At 44.3% G+C, this 26674-nt stretch overlaps 1 protein-coding gene across 1 annotated transcript in view; it reads right to left on the bottom strand.

Moving 5' to 3' along the window:
• The window catches only part of slc2a15a (solute carrier family 2 member 15a), a 26036-nt gene extending 86 nt beyond the window's left edge, over nucleotides 1-25950 (bottom strand). Inside the window, exons 1-12 of the mRNA XM_069174707.1 lie at nucleotides 25906-25950; nucleotides 22965-23063; nucleotides 17924-18084; nucleotides 15044-15168; nucleotides 13104-13249; nucleotides 12718-12850; nucleotides 11561-11748; nucleotides 5257-5367; nucleotides 4084-4185; nucleotides 3045-3120; nucleotides 931-1058; nucleotides 1-178 (exon numbers count right to left, since the gene is read on the bottom strand). The exon at nucleotides 1-178 is cut by the window's left edge and continues 86 nt beyond it. Of these exons, the coding sequence (XP_069030808.1) occupies nucleotides 1-178; nucleotides 931-1058; nucleotides 3045-3120; nucleotides 4084-4185; nucleotides 5257-5367; nucleotides 11561-11748; nucleotides 12718-12850; nucleotides 13104-13249; nucleotides 15044-15168; nucleotides 17924-18084; nucleotides 22965-23063; nucleotides 25906-25950 (1492 nt within the window). The remainder of the gene's footprint in view (nucleotides 179-930; nucleotides 1059-3044; nucleotides 3121-4083; nucleotides 4186-5256; nucleotides 5368-11560; nucleotides 11749-12717; nucleotides 12851-13103; nucleotides 13250-15043; nucleotides 15169-17923; nucleotides 18085-22964; nucleotides 23064-25905) is intronic.
• Nucleotides 25951-26674: the final 724 nt, after the last annotated feature.

The raw sequence follows: 26674 nt of genomic DNA, 5'->3' as shown, positions 1-26674 counted from the left end.
TCAGCTCGTCCTGGTGGATCAGGCTCTGCGTCTCCAGGATGGGCTCCTTCTTGGAGAACATCCGGCTGATCTCCATGAACGTCTTGTTTTTGGTCTCTGGTATCACGACGTAGATGTAGATGGCCACGGACACGCAGATGGAGGCAAACACCAAGTAGCTGTAAGCGCCCGTCGACATCTGAGGGACGGAGAGAAGAGGACAGTTTATCTCTGACCGGAGCAGCGATGAGGGAAGACTCATGCTGTCAGAGGTTTTCAAATGTTCTGATCCACATTGGTGTGCCTACAAATACGTCAGAATCAGTCCTGGTCACTGAACCTATGACATCCTGTGTGCACTGGCCCCCAGAACCAGTGGCGGTTTGTTAACACGGGGTGCTGAGGCTCCGCCCCCTCCAACGTCGAGAGGGAAAAAAATACTCCTTTAACATGTAAAACATAAATGAATGCTATTATAATAGTTTGCTGTTAAAAGTCTGTCAGTCTGTAATAATTCAATAAAAACTGCTTACAGATCGTATTCAGTTCATATCTGTGTAAATAATGTACTTTCTGGTGCGCGGCGCCGGACAACTGAGATCAATGAAGTCCTTCAACTTATATCAACCACAGGACCTGAGGCTGCTCTTTTGTTGGTTGGTTCAGATATTCAGACCCTCCCTCTTTTATTGGCAGCCAATCGGTATTGTTTTGCGTTTCTTTATGTGGTGACGGTGACTCCTGCTTCTTTCTGTCTGACCGGCAGCGGAAGTGAAACTTGGAGCGGAACTGAGGAAAACTGGGTTATTTCTAGAGTTGAGACGAGTACTCGGCTGAAACGAGTATCCGGTACCGATAACGTACTTTTGACGAGTATCATTTGAGTAAATGTGTTGACTAAGGTTTCTAACAGACACTACCTGTGTGCACACATCTACACACAGAGCCCACCTGTAAGAAGGGGAAGAGGAAGCCCACGGTGAAGTTGGACAGCCAGTTGAGGGAGCCTCCGATGATGTAGGCGGCGGGCCGGTGGGACTGTTTGAAGAGTTCTGCTGTGATCAGGAAGGGAATTCCCGCTGGAACCGGAACAAACAGAACACATTAAAAAACATGCAGCAGCCACACAGCCCTGCTCAAGGTTCTGCTGAGGGCACTTAAAGGGCTCATTTATTATTGAACTGTGTATGACATCACTATGATGTCATACACAGTTCATTCATAGGGAATAAGGTGATGATGAAAGCAGATGAGTTTCCTAACAGGACACTTTCTACTGATGAGCGGCTGTGCATGGAATATATTATTCATGTTCATTCATCATCTTTATAGCAATAAGACCGAGGGAAGGCTAATTAGGGAGAAACAGAATCAGCCAATCAGGCGAGGGCCAGGCCAGAATGTGGACAGGACAGTCATACATCACAGGATGAACTTTAATAATAGCCTATTTTATTATTATATCCTCTCATTAAAACTGCATCGTTTGTTTCTCTTACACAGAACATGAGAATAAAATAAAGATTTATCATTCACTGCTGTAAAATCAACATGAGCTCACCAATTACGGAACACGACTTGTACAGGAAATGTACAATGTACTGTTCCTATGGATGTTAACATGTAAATATTATTAATTAACTGTCACTTATTAGACTGGACAAACTAGATCTAAAAGTGAGCCTTCGTAGCTCGACATGCTCTGGAGTTAGAAAAACATTTTGAATCTTTAAAGATGCCCTGTGACCTCCAGAGGGCGCCGTTCACTCACAACACAAAGCTCCGCACACTCAGCAAGTCTGCAGGTCAGTTTATCACCTCGGAAACGGAGAAGTCAAACAGAAGAGAAGACAAAGTAAACCTGAATCTAAAAGACTTGTAAGAAATAAATCCTCCCCCTCAGTTTAAATCACTCTGACATCACAAACACTCCTGCTGGTGGAGTTGACAGTCCAGCATTGTGTTCCAGATCACAGACTTCCCTCAGTACACTACTACATAGTACTCATACTTGTGTAGTGCAGGAATTTTGACAGAGTAGTGTTGTTTTAAATCTCACTGTCTGTTCCGCACTGACAGAAAATGACATCAGCATGTGAACATGTCACCCTCCAAAATATCTGCAGCAGAAATCAGTGTGTTTTTGTGTCCTCTGTTTAACACTCAATAAACACACTGATTCTTCTGTCCAGCAGCAGCAGTGGAAAAGAAACACTTTGTGTTCAGGAACAGCTGCAGCTTCCTCACACGCTTTTAATTTGAAAATCCTAAAGGATACACGTAGGTTTCACATTTCTTTTTTGGACCGTTTTGAGTGCATCATCCTGGTACTTGTAGTGAACTGATGTTTCTGTACTGACAGTGAGAACACGCTGATGAGTGTGAGTACACGAGCACAACATCTGGAACACAAGTACAACATCTGGAACACAAGTACAACATCTGGAACACAAGTACAACATCTGGAACACAAGTACAACATCTGGAACACAAGTGCAACATCTGGAACACAAGTACAACATCTGGAACACAAGTACAACATCTGGAACACAGCTCTGGTTTATTTATCTGCCCCTGACCAGTCCAGTACAATGAAGAGCAACTGGAACAGCTGATATTTAAGAATCAGTTTATCTCGATCACATGTTTTAGCCTGTATTAAAGCTAACAGGTGGATTAATCTAATACTTAACTGAAAGAAATATAAACAGCCATTAATGTTGATGATTGATCAATCATTAAAAATGCCTAAACTTCACTGGTTCCAGCTTTATAACTGTGAAAATGATCTTTCTGATAAACTTAATATTTTGAGGGTTTTGGACTGTCGTTTGGATCAAACAGGACATTTTCACAGATCCAGAAATTAAGTGATTGACTTGAGAAAATAATCAACAGATGAACCTAAAATGATAAAATGTGCACAGCTGCACTTCTCCTGGCTCAGACATGCTGGATCTGTCTGTCCGTCCTCTGATGTCACGTGATCTACCTGAACAGTTGACCTTCATCATCCCAGCAGGGAGTCGAGACATGTTTTAAATGTGCGATGCGGAGCGACTTGCCTGGACCGATGCAGAAGCCTCCGATGATGCCGACCACACAGCAGACACTGATGTAGTGCATGAGGGGAAGGTGAGTCTGGGGGGAGAAGGTTTGAAGGATTAAAGGACAGTTTGATTCCATGAAGCTCTCAGCCCTCCACGGCCTTCGTGTTCATCACTGTCCCACAGCAGCAGGAGTACGGCGTGTTCTGCCAACTGAAAGTCAAACGCTCAGTTCCCCCGCTGAACATCTGGAGTGAGTTCATTTGTCTTTCCCTCTCATTGTTTCCTCTCCTCCTGCACCTCCTCGTCTCTCCTACTCATAAATATATAATGAATATATGGATAAAAACCCAAATTCTGCTGCATGGAGCCACCGTGGATTTACAAAGTGATGCAGGTGAGAGATGAGGTGCAGGAGAGCCGGTATCAGTAACAGATCTGTGAGTTTGAAGGATTACCATGCAGAGACCTTTTTAAACAGTAGAAAACATGGAAAGTTACTTGTTACTATATTTTGGATACTCAGATGTAAAAATCAGCTGAAAAAAAAATCAGCTGAAGGTCTGAGCAGGTTTTAACTCGCGGACATTAATGAGAAGGATTCCAATCTAACGAACGATGAAATGAAACTCTGAACTATCGAAAATTTAATTCTTTCTGAAAAAACAAGAAGACAAATTTTATACATCAAAGGCTCCAACAAATCTTAAACCTATCCAGACGACACATGTGAATAAAGGAAAAGTAGTACGATAAGAAACTGAGTTGTGTTGTCGTTTTTTGTTGTTATTTGTTGTTATCTTACTAATGTAAATGCATGTGTATACATGTTTGTAAGTTATGTTCTTGGGAATATAATTGTTCAGAAAAAAACAATAAACACAGTTTCCAAAAATAAAATAAAATAAAGTACATTATATCTCTGAAGTCTACTGTAAAGTTCTTAAAGAGTCACGACATAATGAGTTATTTCCTCAGCTTTAGATTTGTGTTGTGCCGTCCCTTTAATTCATGATGTCGTCCTGACAACGTAACCCCTCCCCCCCCACACACACACCTGTAAAATAAGGGCTAATGTGATTCCAGCACAGCACATGCCCATCATGGCGAACCCCCCGATCATGAGCGGCCTTCGTCCCAGCTTCTCGATGGTGAAACACTGCCGGAGACACAGAGCTCACGTCAGACATGAAAACACAGAAAAACACTGAAGAATATGGACGCAGAGCAGGTGAACAAGGGGGATGTGTTCTGGTACAATGGTACCAAACCTGGCAACCTGAAGGTGACAAACACCAGAGACTGTCTCTTCACATGTAAACAGAAGACCTGCAGTGATTACATGAACTGACAGTAATAATGATTCATTTGATCTCTTTTATGAGCATAAATCATCATTTAAAGTATTCGATTGTTTACTTCTGTAAAGTAAATAACTTCCTGATATTTAATCATGTCAGATGATGTTCTTTAAACCTGATTAAAAGCTGTTACGCTGTGTTGTTCATCCAGATATAATCCCAGCATATTGAGCCACTACAACCACAAGCTGCTGTTTTCTTTTTCACTGAGTATCTGAAACAAACAAGATCCTGTGAGCTCATTTCCAAGTGCTCGAACATTGTTGAACTGCTTCCGGTCTTTGAGCTCGGCCAAACACGTCCTGACCTCTCATTAATATTCCTCTTCCTATCGTATCTCAGACCTATCCATCTAAACCAGAGGTCTTCAACAGGGGGTCCGCGACCCCTAGGGGGTCCGCAGTGGTACCAATTTTTGGTTGATGAGACAATTTTTCATATTTTTTAAATATTTTTTTTGACAAATTTAAATGTCTTTAAATCCACATTAACATGAATCCAACATATAATAGTGAGTAGATAAATGGAGGCAGAAGATGTTATCTTTCAGTCAGAAATGCACATTCAGCGACACACAGGAGCTCTCAAGCTGGACACCGGTTCACTCACAGCACGAGACTAGCCTGGACCTGTCCCTCCAAGCCTGGACCTGTCCCTCAAAGCCTGGACCTGTCCCTCCAAGCCTGGACCTGTCCCTCAAAGCCTCCTGCACCCCTCCAGTTTAATATAAAACACCATTTTATACAATATATACTGTATAGTAGGGGTCCCTGCTCCATCTCTCTATCAGTTTGGGGGTCCTTGGTCTGAAATAGTTGAAGACCCCTGATCAAAACAACAACAATAACCTGATAATAAGTTGTGTTTACCCCGATGAGTCCCCCGATGATCTCTATAATTCCTGTTCCTGCTGTGGTGTACTGGATCTGTGGAACCGGGATCCCGGCATTCTGAAAGATGTCGTTGGTGTAGAACCAGATCTGTGGAGAGAAGCGTTTAAAGATCCATTCAGTATTCAGCGTCCCAGCGCTGCTCATCAGACTAGTCTGACGGTTGGAGGCTTTCTGGGTCTGACATATGATGATGTCATAACATGCTGAAACCTTCCCAGCTACTGAGGCTCAGTTCTCCAGAACCTGCAGAGTTTCAGACGGTATCTGTCTCTGAAGAGGAACCATGTTTTCTGTGTGTAATGTCAATCTATTTGTTTCATACAATAACCGTCTGCTATTAAATACCACAGTGCCACGAAAAAAAATGAAATGAAACTAGAATCAAGGCACTTTTTGTAAGTTGTATTTTTTCATGAAATTATTTTCACAGTCGATTTCAGTTGACTGTTTTATGTTCTGATTGTGGATGATCACGTAGAACTTTTTTGTTTATTTACATGTCAGCTGGTTGAAAAGTGCAAAATAAAAGGGTAATAAATGGAAAACCCATGAAGTGAGGCCTTTGTGTTCTTTATTTTCACCAGAAAAGTTGCACCTGATACATTTTACCAAATTATTGGGTATCATGAAGTCAAGGAAGTGACCATATTTGGACGAGCTGGGGGAGGAGCCAACAGTGGATCTGACCGATCTGATTGGAAACCTGACGATACTACGTCCCGCCCACCGATAGCTGTAACCTGACTGCACCACAGACCTGTCAATCAAACAGACACGCCCCCAAAAACAGGTCTTCTTGAATCTTCTTTTCTAATGAATGAGGGATTATTTTCAGATGGACCTCCAGAAAACTAATAAGAAGGAGTGACTTTAGCTAACAACACCGAGATAACTGATGGACACATTTTATTCACTTTGGATTTGATGAGAGAAGTTGAATGGGAGTCTATGGAGCCGGAGGCTTTTTGGAGACGACCTCTAGTGGCACTCGATGGTATTGCAGCTGAAGACACTTCTGCATCGGAACCATTTTTTAGACAGGATTCACACTTTCAAGTTCCTGGGAATCCTGATTTCCGATGACCCTCCAACACCGCCGCGACCATCAAAAACGCACAGAAGCGACTCCACTTCCTGAGACTGCTGGAGAGAAAGCTGCTGGTGGCCTTTTACCGTACAACCGTCGAGAGAATACTGAGCAGCTGAGCATCCCTGGACAACGTGGCCACTTCCCGCTCCCTCAGCAGAGCCACCAACGTCCTCCAGGACTCCACACATCCCGCTCATCACCTGCTTCAACTGTTGCCCATCTGGCCGGCGCTGCAGGTTTCCTCCTCCACTCACGCTGCTCCTCATCTCGCACTTTACAGACTCGTGTGCAATATTTCAACTCTGCAATACAACATTTCATGCTGACACCCATATTTTAGTAGTATATATATATATTTACCTATATTTTATAGTCTGATTGTATCTTCTACGCACCAAAGAGGAGCAGCACGTAGCGCTTAGAATGACAATACAGGGTTTCTGATTTCCATCTCAGGTTGAAGAGGAATGTCTTCAATGTAGCATGGGGGTCAGGAACAGTACCCATGGACTGGCAGACCGGGGTAGTGCTTCCCATTTTCAAAAAAGGGAGACCGGAGAGTTGCTCCAACGTATCACACGACTCAGCCTCCCGCGCAAAGCTTATGCCAGAGTGCTGGAAAGGACTCCGACCGTTTGTCGAACCTCAGATTGAAGAGGAGCATTGCGGATTCTGTCCCAGTCGAGGAACAGTGGACCAGATCTTTACCCTCGCAGGACTACTGGAGGATCCTGGGAGTTTAACCATCCAGTCTACATGTGCTTTGTGGACTTGGAGAAGGCTTTGGACCGTGTCCCTCGGAGTTTTGTGGGGCGTGCTGCGGGAGTACGGGGTGCCGGACCCGTTGCAACGGGCCATCCGGGCTCTGTACAACCACAGTAGGAGCTGTGTTCGTATTCTCGGCAGTAAGTCAGACTCGTTTCCGGTGGGCGTGGCCTCCGGTGGGCGGGGCCTCCACCAGGGCTGTTTTTTGTCACCGATCCTGTTTGTGACCTTCATAGACAGGATATCTAGGAGTTGCTGGGGGGAGGAGCACGTCAGGTTCGGGGGTTTCGTGCTTGCCTCTCTGCTCTTTGCAGATGATGTGGTCTTGTTGACCTCCTCGGACTCCCAGCATGCACCGGGGCGATTTGCAGTCGAGTGTGAAGGCCATGGTGCTCTGCCGGAAACCGGTGGATTGCTCCCTCCAGGTGGGAACGGAGTGTCTGCCCAAAGTGAAGGAGTTTAAGTATCTCGGGGTCTTGTTCCCAGTGAGGGGAAGATGGAGGGTGGAGGGTGGAGGTTGGAGAGTGGAGGGTGGAGGGTGGAGGGGGAGATGGACAGGCGGATCGGTGCGGCTGCAGCAGTTCAACAGGCGCTGCACCGTGTTGGTGAAGAGGAGCTGAGCTGGAAGGTGAAGCTCTCAGTTTAGCGGTCGATCTACGCTCCGTCTCTCCGATGGTCAGCAGCTCTCTGGGTCGTCACAGAAAGAACGAGGTCGCGGCTACAAGCGGCCGAAATGAGTTTCCTCCGTAGGAGGTCGGGCTCAGCCTTAGAGATCGGGGGAGGAGCTCAGACATTAGGAGGGAACTTGGAGTTGAGGCGCTACTCCTTCATGTCGAAAGGAGTCAGCTGAGGTGGTTCAGCATCTGATCAGGATCCTCCTGGCCGCCTCCCTCTGGAGGTTTTCTGGACACGCCCAACTGGCAGGAGACCCCGGGGAGACCCAGAACATCTGGAGGATCATATCTCCCTGTTGGCCTGGGAACGCCTTGGGATCCTCAGGAGGAGCTGGAAGATGTTGCAGGAGAGAGAAGTCTGGGCCAACATGTTCGACCTGCTGCCACCGAGACCCGACTCCGGATGAGAGGAAGAAAATAGATGGACCTCAGGTTGACCGTCAACAAGAGAAGACATCACGTTCCAAAAGTCAAACAGCAGCCACACATCCTTCAGACAGAAAGTCTGCAGTGTCCCAGTGAGGCCTCGTTCACCGCTGGTGAAATGAAGGTGTGTGTCTGTTCTGTCAGAACAATGAGAGCAACGCACTGATTTTAGCTTTCTAAAACTGAACACTGTCAGGATGAATTAACTACCAGGCATCTGTGAGCAGCAGAGGTAAAACTGTCTGCCCGTATGGAGACTCACGCCCTGAGAGGGAAAGGAAACGGTGTAAAAACCTGGAACGAGTCAGCAGACAGGTGGTCCAACATTAACACAGAGACACACGGACATGTGTTCACATTCAGTCGAGCTGGAGGCTTCAGGACAGGACCAGAGGGGTGTGAAGAGACGATGAAGATACTCACACACACACACACACACACACACACACACACACACACACACACACACACACACACACACACACACACACGCACCAACTGTCAGTCAAGATCACCTCAAGCATCTGCCACATCACAGGCACCATCAGCAGCAGCAGCAACACTCCCATGTACTCCTCATCGTCACTGCTCTTCATCACGTCACAGCTTTTTGTGATACTTTACACACAGTGAATGAAGGCTGCTCTCAGATCTGCACATCTGGAAGCTCAACCGCTGAACACGCTTCTCCACAACGAACACACAGATCAACGTGATGTTAAAAACACCACAGCAACGAAGCAGCGGATCACACCGAGGTGACAGGTGAGAACAGGTGAGTTTACCTGTCGTCAACAGAACCGGAGGTTTATCATCATTATCGTCAATGTCAAGCACAATAATCATCTTTATCACAATCATCTTCATCAACATCCATTTCACCTAAATCACTTATATCCCAGTGATCAGAATGATTATTATTATTATTATTACGCCATAATGATCAAGATCTCAATTACCACTCATCCTCATTACATCACCATGCTGTCATTGTAAAGTATAGTCATCTTCCTCATTATGATCACCCTCTTCTTCATCTCCATCACTCACTATAATCCCTGGTTCATGTTTAAATCTGATTCATTTCAACGTTGCTGTCTTCATTCCTACGGAACCACTGTGAAGCTCCTCATCTCTAATTAGCAGCTATAAATACGACCGGTTTAACGAGCTGAGCTCCGAGCTCGCAGTGCGTAGTCCGGCTAATCATCTGGGTAATTCATGAATCTCCAGTGCATCATTCAGAGAGGAAACCTGGTGAATCAGAAGGATGACAGCAGCTTTTTGGCTTTATTGGAGATGAGGGATCGTTTCATCTCAGAGTCTCTGTCTGATCAGCTGGACGGAGCAGATCAGGGGGACGAACGGAGCCGCTAACCGAATGAAACCATCCGACGTTGCTTTATGAGTTTGTGGCGTCATCTCTGCAAACCAAAGCCTCCGTTAACCAGCCAGCAGCTGATGGTGAGCAACACAGGAAATGGTTGTTAAAGCAAACACCTGCTAAACCTGCGAATGCCCTCTGGATGATAATAGCTTTTTGTAATTGGTCTATTTTGGGCCTCTGGTAGGAAAATTAAAGCTCTAAATATGTTACGATTATTGCTGTGTTGGCAGTGGTTTATGACATGATGTTGATTTAGAGCCAAGTAATCTGGTGTTTCTCGGTCTCATTGGTCACTTCACTTGGACTTCATTGGTGTCTGTCGAGGCGGCAACCCGAGAACCCGGTGGTGGACACCGGGGGTGAAGGAAGCTGTCAAGCTGAAAAAGGAAGCCTTTCGGGTCTGGTTGGCTCATTGTCTCCTGAAGCAGCTGAGAGGTACCGCAGGCCAGAAGGGCTGCAGCTACGGTGGTCGCGGATGCTATCGGGCATGAAAGGAGATCGGGGAGGCCATGGAGAAGGACGTTCTGTTGGCCTCAAGGAAGTTCTGGCAAACCATCCGACGACTCAGGAAGGTGAAGAAGGAGCTGATCTACGTTCCAACTCTCACCGATGGTCACGAGCTCTGGGTGATGACTGAAAGAATGAGATCACGGCTACAAGCGGATGAAATGAGTTTCCTCCGTAGGTGGCCGGGCTCAGCTTTAGAGATCGGGGAAGGAGCTCTGACATCAGGAGGGAGCTCGGGAAAGAGACGCTACTCCTTCATGTCAAAAGGAGTCAGCTGAAGTGGTTCAGCATCTGATCAGGATCCTCCTGGCTGCCTCCCTCTGGAGGTTTTCTGGACACGCCCAATTGGCAGGAGACCTCTGGGAAGACCCAGAACATCTGGAGGATCATATCTCCCTGTTGGCCTGGGAACGCCTCGGGATCCTCAGGAGGAGCTGGAAGATGTTGCAGGAGAGAGAAGTCTGGGCCAACATGTTCGACCTGCTGCCACCGAGACCCGACTCCGGATGAGAGGAAGAAAATGGAAAAACTACGTGCTTGACGTAGAAAAAAAATGAAATCGATTTCCCTCATTGTCTTTAAAATCAGTGACGTTAGATCTGTGAGTTGTGAAACAAGAAGTCTCTCTGGTGTTTCTGAGGTTAGATGACGGTACGTCTATTCTTAGAAACAGATGCAACTGAGTCACTTTGTTGGTCGAATTCTTCTCCAAACATGCCGTCACTCTGCCAGCAGCTGTTACACCGTCACACACACTGAAAACACACCGACTGATAGAAATAAAGGAAATGATGTCAGCAGAGTGAGAGTTTCTCACTGCAACAATTATTCTATCATCTCTCGCTCTGCAGTTCTCCTCAACTCTACAGAGCTTTTCAGCCTCTTTTGTCTCATTGTTTTGGTTTTGTGACTGTGACTCAAGCTGTTTTCAATGAAGCTGCTCGAAGTGCATCAAACACTGGACAAAAGAGCATCCAGCTGAAATATAAGATATTTCACTGAGGTGGAGACCAAACCAGAGCAAAAACAGGAGTGAACAGAAACACTGAATGGAAGCTGAATTTCTGTATCTGCCTGATGTGCAGACACTTCCATCACAAACACTTTACCTGGTCAGACGTGTCTTCTTACAGATTCTGTGTTTTATTAAGTGGTTCTATTGACCAAATACCCTTTCGTGCAGTGTGTATTGTGCTGATTGGTACATTTTACTGGCTTAATGTGAAAACGTTTCAGTCCCACTGACCTTCTGAGCACTGAAAAATTTGCTTCACGTATGATCTCGGAGCCTGACATGTGCTTGGACAAAGAGTCTGGAGCATTTCTCGGTGTGGGTATAAAAGCACTTTAACTGTGGTGAAAAGAAGAATATTCTGGACTTAGTGAATCCTCTTACATGCACACATTACTCAGTTTTCAGAGTGTCCTTACAGCATCGATGCCGGACAGCTGCATGCCGATGTTGATGACCACCACACTCAGCACCTGCCAGCGGACCGTGTCGTCCATCAGCAGCTCCCACACCGACAACGTTTCCACTGAGGACAGGGAGCGCTGCTCCTCCTGCATCTCCTCGATCTCCGCCTGGATGTTACACTTGGCTCTGTACCACTTCAGAGCTGAGACACACAGACACAGACACACAGACAGCAGCATAAAAGAAAGATGAAGCATGAGGCTGCACAGGCGGATGGATTTCAGAAGATCTTTGGAAATTCACACAAGCTAACTCGCTAATCTAGAAAACTAGTCTGAGAGGTTTGTCCTGCCAAAATGTGATGATGTCTTTCAGTCAGACTAACAGTCATCAGCACATCTAACATGCACTTGTTGTTCAAAGATGCTTGATTTTTGAGGCGGTTTTCACAACAAATTTTAACGTTTTAAATTAATTTTTTTGCTAGAATTGCAGGAATTAGAAAAAATGACAAGTTTAGAAAGAATAATTCAATTTTTTTAAAGCACAAACTAATAAAAGATTAAATATGGAATCACTTCCTTTGATAATAAGCTTGTCATTCAAATTTTTGTTGTGAAGACCACATTTCCTACAAACACGGTCACTTCCTGTTATTCCGCTTGATCCGGTTTCCTCCGGTGCACAAATATAAATTTGGTGAGGAGAGTAGAGGAGGAGAGCTGTACTGACTGTAAATGAGGAGTTATATCTGTCAATAAAGTGAGTTTTGTTTGAAAAGACTTACTTTATGCCGTTAATACTTTCAACACAGCTTCTGATGACGTCATTTTTTGCGGAAAAATTGTGGGAATGTAAAAAAAATTGCAGGCTGCCGCAAATATTGCGGAGTTTGCTTGTATTTATGTTAATTATTGAGATCGCAAGATCACGATTTCCTTGAGGGACTGTATATTAAAGACACACTGTACATGCTGAAGTTCCTATTTCATAATGATGCCTTAGTGAAGCTTGACAAAATGATAAACTGCTATAGTGCAAAAAAAGACGTCTCAAAGTGTGTCGCCTCTAAACGAAGGTGACAAACTCTGATTTAACTGCTCTTCTCCTCCAAAATGTGAAAGCTAGTCTTGTTGGTCTTGTTGATGAGCAGCAGTGCCGTGACACTGACCTGTGATGGTGGCGTGGACATTGTGCTTTTCAATCAGCAGGTACCTGGGGCTCTCCGGGAACCATGGCAACAGCATCAACTGGATGAAAGTGGGTACCACCACCATTGAAAGGAAGAGGGGCCAGTGCTCCTCCTGTAACAAGTCCAGCACACCGACACTTACAGTACACACATGGAGGGCAGCAGTGATGATGAGATAACAATATCTAGCCGCGCTAATCATGTTCATGCACGCAACGTTTCCAATGTCTGGTGGAAAAACTGAAAGTGGGAACACGTTAAGAATGAATCGTTCTTCAGCCACGACACTTCTTTAGTTTTAGGTGAATTGATGGGCCTTGGCTGCAGTCCCCTCCACACACTGGCAGAGTTTGGAGAGCTACTACCTTTCCTAGAAGCTCCTGCAGTCCGAGGATTTGGGCGCTAAAGACTCCGGTTCCGATGAAGATACTCGGCACAAGACCCAGGAAGCCTCTGAGATTCTTCGGTGCTATCTCACCCAGGTACATCGGTACCACACTGAGAGAGATGCCTGCGGGAACAGAAGCAGAGAGGAAGGTCTTCGTCACTTTATTCTAATCCTCTGTGGAGTTAAACATGACATCAGGATGTGACATCAGAACGGTTCTGAAACCGAACCTATGAAAGGAGTCTGGCACTGAACATGCTTATGATTTCAGCTCATGACTTCTTGCACTTCATGCACTCTGTCATGAAAACACAGAGAGGATATTTGTTTTTTGTTGGTATTGTTTTTGGTTCTTTGTAAAATGATCAAAACATAAAAGTGGTACAGCCACTGTCTGTCAGTCAGTTAAATGATCAGCTGAAGATGAACTGACAGTCATTTTGTTATTAATTGCTTTCAGTCATCAGTTGAGCATAAATGCAAACATCTTTAATGTGAGGACCAGCAGCTTGTTATGGATCTCTTTGGTTTCAGACATGAATAAACATCTGAAGACATTTCGAGGGTAAATCAACAAGTTCAGAGAATACTGCTTGTGTGTGCGCACGGAGCAGCAGGAAGATAAAACCCTGACGAGTCACTGCTACAAACTTCATCTCCTGATCATCATCAGTTCCTGAGTTACTCGTGTTTGTGATCCGTGTTCTGGTGCGTCTGGGATGTTTCACACCTGAAACTTGATCAGAGAGAGAACATCAAAGTTTGTGAAACATTTCTGGGGAACAGAGAGACGTCTCAGAGAGACGAATCCGGTGAGGAGCTACGATTGTGTTGTTGTGGGTAGAAACTTGTGTGTTTTCATTGCGCTGTTGTCGTGTTGGAGAACCCTGTTACCATGGCGACACAGTCCAGGTCATTATAAGTGAGCGTTTGTCCTCAGACCCTCAGAAGGTCCAGCAGAGCTCCGTGGTTTCACTCCGACCCTCAAATAGAAGCCAGCTGGTTCTCCTGATGTCTTCTTCCAGAGTTGGACGGAGACGTCCTGAACGTCTCTAAGAACACGTCTCCAGGTGTCTTCGTGGTCTCAGACCTCCTGAAGCATCGTCAGAGTCTCCGTTGATGATTTCTAGAGTTTGATCGTAAACCTGACGTGTTCCCTCTGGTCATGTTCACGGAGAAATCAGAACCAGAACACTGAACAAACATGAGGAACTCAGGAACTGATGAGGATCAAGAGATGAAAGTTGTAGCAGTGACTCATCAGGGTTTTATCTTTCTGCTGCTCCGTGACGTGCACGAGCAGCAGTCTCTTAACTTACTGATTTTTCCTCGTATATTAGGTCAAGGAAATAGTGGAGGGCTCTGTTTGCATTATGTTTACATTTTTATTTATTTATTTTATTTTATTTCACTTTATTAATCCCCGAGGGGAAATTTCTTCGCTACAGCATGAAATATGAAATAATTCATCTATGAAGTAATGTGCAGATTAATCCATTAGGTTGCAGCTGCTGTTTCCGTCCTCTACACCTGAGCAGAAGAAACTTCATCATTTCAGTGGAACAACCAGTGTCCTCATCTTCTTCATCATGTGATTATATCTAATCAGTGTGCTGTAAGAGGATGTGATCTATTTCCTGATATTTTGTGGAGTTACATGAAACGTGTCTGTTTGTTAAATTGTGCCTCCACTCTTCTGCTAACGTCCGTCCAGCAGATGTTGAACCTGCTGCAGTTCAGACAACAGAGCATGTTGTGTCACGAGGTCTTCCTCACAGTGGAGATGGATGAGGTTGAGGTGAGGCTGTGAAGGCATGCTGGGAAACGCATCTCTGAACGGGACACAGAGTCTGCAGGAACTCAATGCAGGTGTGTGTGTGTGTGTGTGTGTGTGTGTGTGTGTGTGTGTGTGTGTACCTGAATGAATTCCTGTGATAAGACGACCAATGATGACCATCTCAGGTGACCCACAGATTCTGCTGAAGCCCATCAGTGAACCAGCAATGAACACCAGCACTGTTGTGTTCACTATCGTGCCCTTCCTGAAAGTACACACACACACACACACACACACACACACACACACACACACACACACACACACACACACAGCATGCAGACATGGTGAACATACATAAAAGCATGACGGAGGTTTATGGAACAGGAAGGACAGCAGCAGAATGATGGTTGACAGCAGTAAACTCATCCCGTCTTATACACACAGTCACAGACACACACAAGTCCTGATTAGCCATAAAATGCTAACACAGCTTGTGTGGGACATTTGGGGGGAGGGGGGGGGGTGATAAACTGTGATCAGCTATAAAACACTGCTGCATGGAGGAAGTGACCAGCCTGTAAATAGGATTATAAATCATCTGCTTTTCATTTGCATTTAAATGTTTGTGAATGGAGCCTTCATCTGATGTGTGCTGAAGGTAAAGAAAACTTTCCTCTGCACTTGTCAAGGGCAGCGGGGCGAGGGGGTGGGGTTGGGGGTGGGGTGGGGGCAGTCTGAAGGACGACAGGGCACCGAGGGAGGTGAGGAGAGGGGGGAGGGGGGGGGCAACAACAGCTCTGGACAGAGAGGACAGAGGGATGATAGATCTCAGGCCCTGATCTGGTGCCGTCTGTGTTCCTGCCTCGTTGTGTTACCACGTATTGGACCTCTCTGCTGATGGGACACTGGACATCCTGCAGCACGCTTCTCTGACGTCACTGCTGGACGCTCCCTGGTGGGACTGTGTGTTGGTGGTGGTGTGTTCAGATGTTGGATGCTGCTGAGTGTCTCAGGCTGCCAACTAGCCACTGTCCATTTTATTGGTATCAGGAGGAAGCACAGGCTGAGGACTAATATTCCCCGCATGATGTCAAACTTTTTCTATTCTACAACAGAGGTGAAGGAAGCTTTCAAAAACATATAACGACTGGTTACGGAGGAATCAGGGTTTTGGGTTGTCTGCTCGTCCTAAGATCATGAAAACAATATCTCATGAAGAGACGTCTTCAAATTTGGCACAAATGTTCACTTAAACCCTTTTCACCTGCCGGTAGCGGTAGAGCACGGCTCAGCTCCACTCTACTCACTTCTTTTGGTTTTCCATTGGGCAAACTTTGTCAACAGCACCTGGTACCTGGTACTATTTTTAGTATCATCTCCGTCGAGGTTCCAGTTCAGCGATATTAAAGCACACGCTCCAGTGTAATATTGTGATTATACAACAAGTTACCAATTAAATAAAACATGTAATCTAAATGTTTTCATATTGTGGAGCAACTCACTCTTAAAATATGAAACTTTTTGTTAGTGTGATATACGTTTCCATGGTAACACATGGGCTACAACTAAGAACTGGAAAACAATCAGTGGCGTCAGTAGACTCTTATGTAACGTACGCAAGGTTTCCTACTCCAGGAAGTAGTCGGACCCTTAGCAACCACCCTAGCAACAGAGAGGATTTCTAGTCTCCACCTGAATAAATACAGAACATAGAAACACTAAACTGATCAGCTAGTTCAGTCTGGTTGGAACAAAGATATCTGATGAACTAAGATATCTGATGAACAAAGATATCTGATGAACAAGATATCTGATGAACAAAAATATCTGATGAACAAAGATATCTGATGAACTAAGATATCTGATGAACAAAGATATCTGATGAACAAAGATATCTGATGAATAAAGATATCTGAGGAACAAAGATATCTGAGGAACAAAGATATCTGAGGAACAAAGATATCTGATGAACAAAGATATCTGATGAACAAAGATATCTGAGGAACAAAGATATCTGATGAACAAAGATATCTGATGAATAAAGATATCTGACGAACAAAGATATCTGACGAACAAAGATATCTGACGAACAAAGATATCTGACGAACAAAGATATCTCATGAACAAAGATATCTGACGAATAAAGATATCTGACGAACAAAGATATCTGACGAATAAAGATATCTGACGAACAAAGATATCTGATGAATAAAGATATCTGAGGAACAAAGATATCTGAGGAACAAAGATATCTGATGAATAAAGATATCTGATGAACAAAGATATCTGAGGAATAAAGATATCTGAGGAACAAAGATATCTGAAGAACAAAGATATCTGACGAACAAAGATATCCATGGACTCATGTGTTTTTAACATTTTAGCTCCGTGTCATGTGTTCAAACCAAACCGGTCCAGCTAGCCTCCTCTAGGATTGTAAGTGCGTGACTATCCGTGGTGTTACGGTACGGGTGCTCGGAGCGACCAAAAAGGACCAAAAGAGACCCGACTTCACCAAATGGGTCATTTAATAGATCTAGAACAAGTAGAAACTACATTATATTACATATTATATAATATTCTATTCTAATTCTATATTTCCATTGAGGAGGTGGAGGGATATTTGTAGTGATGAGCAGGATGTGATGTCATGATGATTTGAGGACGTTGACCAATCAGATCTCTGGGTCGGAACGACTTGTTGTTTAATGGCTGTTATTCTCCTCATCAGTCTTAAACCTGACTCAGCTTGGCTCCTCCTAATTTCTATCTTTTGAAGTTTGGTTAAGTAATGAAAGCTGAAATGATATTTTTCAGGTGTAGGGTTAAATGTGCGTGTGGTGAGATTCTGCAGCTCAAAAATATGACTGCACAGACTGTACACATCAACTCGTGAACACCGAACAGACATCTGCTGTCTGCACGCACCTCTCTTTTGGCCTTAAAACTACTTGGTTAGGGAAAGATTGTGTTCAAAGTTAAAAGAAAGAGAACTGCTCTTTGAAAACGAATGTTACCTGCCAAAGCGAGTGACCAGCATGCCCACGATGACGGAGCCCAGCAGACCTCCGACAGCGAAGACCGACACGGTGAGAGAGTACATGAGGGTCAGAGTCTCCTCACTGAGTCCAGTTCCATTACGACTCACCACTGTCCTGTTGTAGAAGTTCTTTATGTACTGAAACAGAATGGAGGAGAGGTCAGACCACAAATAGAGCATCAAAAGGGCCAGAAACACGGAAAAAACAAACATGAGGCATTAATAAAAAAGTAATTTGTGATATACTAAAGCTTTGAGTTTAGTCTGTATGTTCAGATGGTGTCTGACTAGTTTTATAACCCTCTGAGATACGTATGACTTTGTGACCAGGTGCGCTCAGCAGTAAAAACACAGCCTATTAGTCACATACTATTTAATAACCAAAGCAGCAGTAAAAATGATTTGTTAAATATAACCCCGTTTACAAGAAAGTCAAGACGCGGTGCAAAATGTAAATAGAACAGAATGTGATGATTTGCAAATCACATAAATCCTTATGTAATTGAAAACAGACCAAAGACAACATATCAAATGTTGAAATAGAAAAATGTTGTTTTATGAAAAACATATGCTGTTTTTTTTGTTGATGGCAGCATCACATCTCAAAAAAGTTGTGACGGGGTCAACAAAAGACTGGAAACATGTAACGCAAAAAACAAAAAGATGGTGAAATATCGCAATATTAATGAGGTTACCATGGCAACAGATCAGTAACATGATCGCTATAAAAATATGATTTCAGAGAGGCAGAGTCTCTCAGCAGTGAAGATGGGGAGAGGTTCACCACTCTGAAAGACTGTGTTGGAAAATAGTTCAACAATCTAAGAATAATGTTCCTCAACGTAAAACTACAAAGAATTAGTGGATTTCATCGTCTACGGTTCATAATATCATTAAAAGATTCAGAGAATCTGGAGAAATCTCTGAACACAAGGGACAAGGCTGGAAACCAATATTGGATGGTGGTGATCTTCGGGCCCTCAGGCAGCACTGCATTAAAAACACACTATTCTGGAGTGGAAATCACTGCATGGGCTCAGGAACACTTGTGAAAACCATCATCTGTGAACACAGTTCATCGCTGCGTCCACAAATGATGTTAAAACTCTCCAAAGAAGAAACCAGATAGAAACATGATCCAGAAACACCGCCGCCTTCTCTGGACCGAGATCATTGACGATGGACTGAGGTGAAGTGGACAACTGTTGATTGTTCTGCAATATTTCAAAACATTCTGATCATAAAAGCACCTGTTAAGTTGATCATTACATTCCATAAAACTTTGAAGTTTAGCTCGCTGTGCACACAAACACGGGGAGGAAAACCTCACATCATTAGTTTCACGGTTTTCCATGTAAGCCGAACACAAACAACAGAAATTAACCGATTCTTAATTTAGCGTTAATTAAACGTTTCAGTTCAAATCCGACTGGTGTCTCAGATGGCAGATGATTCCCGGGCTGCTCTTTGCTCCTGCAGAGAACCTTCCTTGCTGATTCGATAGGAAACCTTGTCTTTGTGCATCATGTGGCTCAGATATCCTGCTTTCACGAGACCAGCACAAACTCTCTCTTCTTTCGCGCTGACATTTTCAGCTCTCTCTCTCTGTAATCAAATCCTCAAGTCCTTTTTGACCTCCTAGCTAGTTTACCATGTGAAGGCACATGTTGGTGGATTAGTCAGTTCCTCAACAGAGAGCGGACACACGTGCTGTCATTGTATTCATGTGATGCCTCTTCTCTTCTGCAGTGAAACATCAGCAGGTCAGCGGAAGGTTTCTATAACAAACCAGACAGGTCGAGGACCAAACTGATGAAATGCATCACGAAAGTGATGTGAGTTAAAACGTCCTTCAGCCACGGATGTACACGATGTTGTGAAACTGCTCGTACGTTGTGTTACGAGGTCCTGAAGTGTTTTAGTGGGGTTGCTGCAGGGTTGTACAGGAGAACTTCACCGTCTGAGAGAGGCTAAAGTGAATCTGAAGTTGTCATGGTGACATGTACAGCCGGAGCTAAACACTGACCTCATGTTCCTCCCACAGACAACTGGTTTTTTATACATTTGTATGACATACATTTGTGCTGTCCGTATCTGGCCTCTACGGAGCCAAGATGGCGACCGTTTAGGGTGGAAAGTGTCCAGAGTTTCACACTCCTTCTTTTGGAGCGTTTATGAGTGCACCATCCTGGTACTTGTGGTGCTCTGATGTTCCTGTACCGACAGTGTGAACACACTGATGGCGGCTGTGTTGATGCAGCGCTGGAATGAACTGCAGCGTCAACGTGTATCTTTCAACTTGGTTGTTTTCTATCCAGCTGGTTAACAAGCTTTTCAAGCTGACAGTTATCAGCTGATATTGGCACAGTTATCAGTGTTGTGATGTCACAGAGAGCCAAAGTGAAAGTGAGCCTCATAACCACGCTGACAACGTCATAACATACAACACTAGAAACTTCCAGCAGTATTTACTCCACAGACAAGGACAGTAATCTGTTTGTAGCAGTTCCACGTACTCAATCACTCAGTTCAGTCAGTGGAACCTCAGTGTGTGTGTGTGTGTGTGTGTGTGTGTGTGTGTGTGTGTGTGTGTGTGTGTGTGTGTGTGTGTGTGTGTGTGTGTGTGTGTGTGTGTGTGTGTGTGTGTGTGCTGTTGAACAGAGAAGCCTCCATTGTACACTCATCCTTACAGAAGTTGCATTCCTCTAATAAAGTTCTGTACATCATTCAGTTTCTTACAACACAGACACACTTCAGCTTTACATCAACTACACACTCACTGTGTCCATCAACTACACACACTCACTGTGTCCATCAACTACACACACTCACTGTGTCCATCAACTACACACACTCACTGTGTCCATCAACTACACACACTCACTGTGTCCATCAACTACACACTCACTGTGTCCATCAACTACACACACTCACTGTGTCCATCAACTACACACTCACTGTGTCCATCAACTACACACTCACTGTGTCCATCAACTACACACACTCACTGTGTCCATCAACTACACACACTCACTGTGTCCATCAACTACACACTCACTGTGTCCATCAACTACACACACTCACTGTGTCCATCAACTACACACACTCACTGTGTCCATCAACTACACACACTCACTGTGTCCATCAACTACACACACTCACTGTGTCCATCAACTACACACACTCACTGTGTCCATCAACTACACACACTAACTGTGTCCATCAACTACACACTCACTGTCCATCAACTACACACTCACTGTGTCCATCAACTACACACACACTGTGTCCATCAACTACACACACTCACTGTGTCCATCAACTACACACACTCACTGTGTCCATCAACTACACACACTCACTGTGTCCATCAACTACACACTCACTGTGTCCATCAACTACACACTCACTGTGTCCATCAACTACACACACTCACTGTGTCCATCAACTACACACTCACTGTGTCCATCAACTACACACTCACTGTGTCCATCAACTACACACACTAACTGTGTCCATCAACTACACACTCACTGTCCATCAACTACACACTCACTGTGTCCATCAACTACACACACTCACTGTGTCCATCAACTACACACACTCACTGTGTCCATCAACTACACACACTCACTGTGTCCATCAACTACACACACTCACTGTGTCCATCAACTACACACTCACTGTGTCCATCAACTACACACTCACTGTGTCCATCAGTCACATGCAAGTATTTACAACCTTGTTTCCCCAAAAAGCTGGGACGCTGTGTAAAGTGTGAATAAAAATAGAATATGATGATTTGTAAATCACGTAAATCCATATTGAAAATAGACCAAAGACAAAATATCAAATATTGAAATGGTGAAATATTATTGTTTTATATTAAATATCTGCTTATTTTGAATTTGAACATTTGGGAACTGAGGAGACCAGTTTCTGGAGTTTTGAAAGTGAAATGTGGTCCCATTCTTGCCTGATAGAGAATTTCAGCTGCTCAACAGTTCAGGGTCTCCTTTGTTGTATTTTTCATTTCATGATGATTTCAAAATAAGGATATACAGCATAGTAGTCCCTCTCTCGCCTTTGGCTTCCTCCATGATTGTTTTTGTTTGTTTTTTGCACATAAGTTAATTTCTGTTTTAGTTCTGCAAAAAACAACAACATATCTTTAGTTACATCTCATGTGGTCTCCCGTCCTCCGTCCAGCCTCGAGCCGGGTTATGACACACAGGAGGAATATCGTTTCTACAGTTATTAAATGTTATTAATTGATTTGTCTTTATTGCTACTAACATACAGGTTTGTTAACTTGCTGTGGGTCCGTGTTGATTCGAGCCACTGAGGAACAGATAATGTGAGTACACCCCAACTGAGGGAAGAATCAGATATTTGAAATCAAATCATGTCAACAACATCTGCATTACAACTGGCTTTCTTTCTATTTCTGCTTCAACATGGCCAGATGAGCGTGTCAGCTGTTCTCTGTTGAAGACTCCAAACTGGGGCAGTTTGATTTAACACCACTTGATTCAGAAGTATGTAACAACTGAACACGGCTCCTCGACGCGACTCAAATTTCCTTCACAATTGCTAAATTAAATAAGCAAAAATTACTTCACAACTGGGGACTTTTGGAGTGTGTGTTCATGTGTGTGTGTGTGTGTGTGTGTGTGTGTGTGTGTGTGTGTGTGTGTGTGTTCGTGTGTGTGTTCGTGTGTGTGTGTGTGTGTGTGTGTGTGCGCGTGTGTGTTCATGTGTGTGTGTGTGTTCGTGTGTGTGTGTGTGTGTTCATGTGTGTGTGTGTGTGTGCGTGTGTGTGTGTGTGTGTGTGCGTGTGTGTGTGTGTGTGTGTGTTCATGTGTGTGTGTGTTCATGTGTGTGTGTGTGTGTGCGTGTGCGTGTGTGTGTGTGTGTTCGTGTGTGTGTGTGTGTGTGTGTTCATGTGTGTGTGTGTGTGTATGTGTGTGTGTGTGTGTGTGTGTGTGTGTGTGTGTGTGTGTGTGTGTGTGCCTTACCACAGCAGGGGAGTTGACCACAGCCAAATTGTAGCCATAAAGCATGGAGCTCCCGAAGGAGGTCAGGAATGCCACCGCCAACAGAGAGCTGGTCAGGTGCTGCAGACAGAGGATGAGAAGTGTGTCTGACTTCATCCAGAGAAGTGATTATAATTAAAACAAATGACTGGTAGCTTTTATCTAAAATTAGCTCAACTTTGCCTTCCTGCTTAAAGCAATGTGAACCAGCGATTTTACTCACCGTGTAACAAGCCAGACGTTAAAATGTGTTCTCTCTGATTAGTAACTTTATCAAATGTCTGTTCTCATCAGGGAAGAGGGAGGCAAATTGTGCTCCCTGTGCTTTTATTTTGGAGGGCTCCAGTGGTCAGGAGAAGATGTTCATAGATAATGTGCAGATTCATTCATGTCTATAGGTGTTGTGCTGCTGGACCGCACAGCAACGACGCTCTTTTTCTTTCTTTCAGTGAGGAAATAAAATGTACAGAGTTCTCTGGATCCGACTGAAATTCAACAACGTTTTTGAAGTGCTTGGTGATCCCATCATCTCTAAAGTGTCTGTCCTGCCAATAACAACAAATCGGATGGTCAAAGTCGTCATGCTGACATGAAGGCTGTTTTGATTGATTCGTGATGTAATCTTGAAGCCTCGTTTTGATCCGCTGCTGTTTGCCCGGTTACATTACTTAATACATTTTTAATAGGGTAAACAGTAATCTGGTAACATAACATTTTAAAGTAAGCTGCTTGAAAAAGGTCAAATAAAAATGGACAGACAAACAGAACATGAATGATTGTTTGTTTATGTCAGACTGGCGACCTGTCCAGAGTGTCAGCTGGGAAACGCTTCAGGATGGATTATATGAGTGCGCCTTCACTCTAAAATAAATACCAAAATATTAGGGAACAGTACGCTGAGTTGACGAGCTCTGAGCAGGTGGTGGACTGAACAACAATCACTCATTCATGGTACCAAGATCACAGTTCGCTGCTGAAGAAACCAAAACTGTCACTGAGAAAGAGAAATGTGTACACTAGTGGCTGGTACGGGCCCGGACCTGGTGGGTTCATCCAAAGATGTGACTCAAAGTAAAGTGTTTGATGATTTGTATATAATACACAAGGTGTGAAGGTGGTGGGACCAATCAACAGCCATCAGTGATGTCATTATCCATCAGTGATGTCATTGTTGGTTTGTGAACGTTATGAATCCTCCAGTTCAGATTCTGTCCGTCACCATCTTTGCTAGTTCGGAGCTGTTTGGAGCAGGAAGTGACCATATTTGGACGAGCTGGGGGAGGAGCCAACGGTGGATCTGACTGATCTGATTGGAAACCTGACGATACTACGTCCCGCCCACCGATAGCTGTAACCTGACTGTACCACAGGCCTGTCAATCAAGAAGACAAGCCCCCCCAAAAACATGTCCATGACCAATCACTGCATGAAGTGGACATTATTGTCAAATAAGTTGAAAATTGGGAAGACATTGCCCCGATGGCTCCTTCAGGTCCGATGAGGACATCAGAGGCTTCCAGAAGCAGACAAAGCACATCGATACCTCCAGATCTCTGATGACATCTCTGATTCTATAACTGAGCTACTTTTCAGCTTCCATGTTTGCTGAAACACTTTGCTCACATACATGTTTAGGAGAGGATATCTGTTGTCCCTAGTTTGCTCCTCTACAACGTCTTGTTGGCATTGTTCACATTCCTCACTGCAGCCCAACTAAAGGGCATGGCTTACTGCCAAATCAGAGGACGCTGGAAGTCACAAACTGAATCCTTTCCCCCAAAGTGCAATCGGTATCTGATAGAGAAGACAACATCAAGTTTAAAACGTTATAAACTGCGAGGGGAAGCACTATATAAAACGTGGATAATGGCTCGATAGAGCGTTATAAACATACCAACATACAGGAAGTGTACACAACTTCTATGTCTGACTAAAGAATAGAAAACAATGTCTCCTCACTAAAAGGTGACTGCAGTTATTTTACATTCAGACTGGGCCAGTCTGCTCCTTTTATTTACATCCAGGGTCAAAGTTCACCGTGGATTGGGGAGTTAGAGTCCCTAAATCACCGCTGACAGAAGCAGGGATGAGGTCATGGAGGTGGATGGGTGTGTAGCATATCGGATCAGTTTTAGGCACCTGGAGACAGTGTTCACATTTGTATACACCATAACTTGGTTTGGCAGCATCAATGGGTGTACCAAAATAAAAAACAATCCATCCAAAAGTTCACGAGAAAATTGGTCGGAGCATTATAAATGTTCATGTCATATCTTTTCCATTTCTACAGTGAACATGGATTAAACAAGAAGGGAACAGGAAGTCGGTTTTCAAAGCCACATGCCACCCACACGCTTACTTTTTAAACAGTTGCCATCTTGAGTCAGACTTGGTTGTATTTCTGTGGATCGATCTCTCATTTCGACTGTCACACGAAGCGTGTGGCTCGGTTTTCCATCTACCGACGACTCAGCATGTCAGCAGTATGAATAACACCAAGGAAGACATTCATACATCCGGTTATGAACTTCTGAACAGGATACACTCGGACAAATTAATAGGAACAGTTCAATACAAAGAAAAATACTTTCTGTTGGAGACAGTTAGGTCTGACTTAATTCTTATGCTGAAGTTAAAAATGCATCTTCACCCAGTTATTCACTCTGACCAATGAGCTCTCCCTACTTCTAAAAGTTGATGTTTTTTTAACCATAATGTAGGACTTTAAAGCTTTTCCCTCCCCCCCTTCAAATATCTCATTTCAGGAGCAGCTCCTGATCTGCTTTGTGCAAAGTACCGGGCTACAAGTTGGTAGTAAATGCTATTAGCCGCTGGGACTATATGTCTAAAACAATAGGGGATAAGTCAGCTGATGGCCCCGGCTCTGCATCTGACACCATTCATGCATGCACTCTGAACTCACCGATGTGATTTTCCCCGGCGGTGGAATTAAAACCTCCTCGGCCATTTAGGAAGTGTGTGGTGTGGTCCCAAACAGCAAGCAGCTCAGCGGCTCCTCTACACTGCACAGCCTCTCATGGCTGCAGTAGCAGGCGTGGTCACAGGCTCCAGACCTCAGGTTGGAGTTGGGCCGGTTCATGTGCTGTGTGTCAGGCCTCTCCTCCACCGAGCAGCCGTCCACAGGCCCCCGATAACAAGCACACAGTATCATCACATGATGGAGGGCAGCGTGACGGACTGAGAGAAAAGTCTGCTGGAAGCAATTAGCTCTAAGTGAATTAAAAAAAAAAAGAAAGAGGAGGAGAGGAGAGGAGAGGAGAGGAGAGGAGAGGAGAGGAGAGGAGAGGAGAGGAGAGGAGAGGGAAAAAGATGAACGGAGAGAAGAGAGGAGAAAAGTAAAGAAGAGGAGGGACGATGGGCGAAAGGGAGAGGGGGAAGAGAGGGAGAAAGAAAAGGACAATGGAGGGAGACAAATAAAGGGAAGCTGAGAGAAAGAAAGAGGAAAGGGAAAAAAACAAAAAGAGGGAAGTTAAGGTGAGAAAGAGGTTCCATGTAAAAACAAAAAAAATAAGGAGATGAGAGTGGAAACTACATTTTAATGTGATACAGCAATAAATGGAGACTCATGGATGTAGAGATGTCATGAAACATGTACACTGGGCAGGGTTTACGGTTTACATGATGGACAGTAGAGTTTACTGTATGGGGGTGGGGGGGGGTAAACATGCAAA

This window comes from Embiotoca jacksoni, unplaced genomic scaffold (genome assembly GCF_022577435.1).
Source record: "Embiotoca jacksoni isolate LCO1_2020_lvr unplaced genomic scaffold, fEmbJac1.0.p SCAF_60, whole genome shotgun sequence".
Taxonomy (NCBI): Eukaryota; Metazoa; Chordata; class Actinopteri; family Embiotocidae; genus Embiotoca; species Embiotoca jacksoni.
The sequence above is the reverse complement of the archived record's forward strand: the minus strand, read 5'-3'. Positions and strand labels throughout refer to the sequence as shown.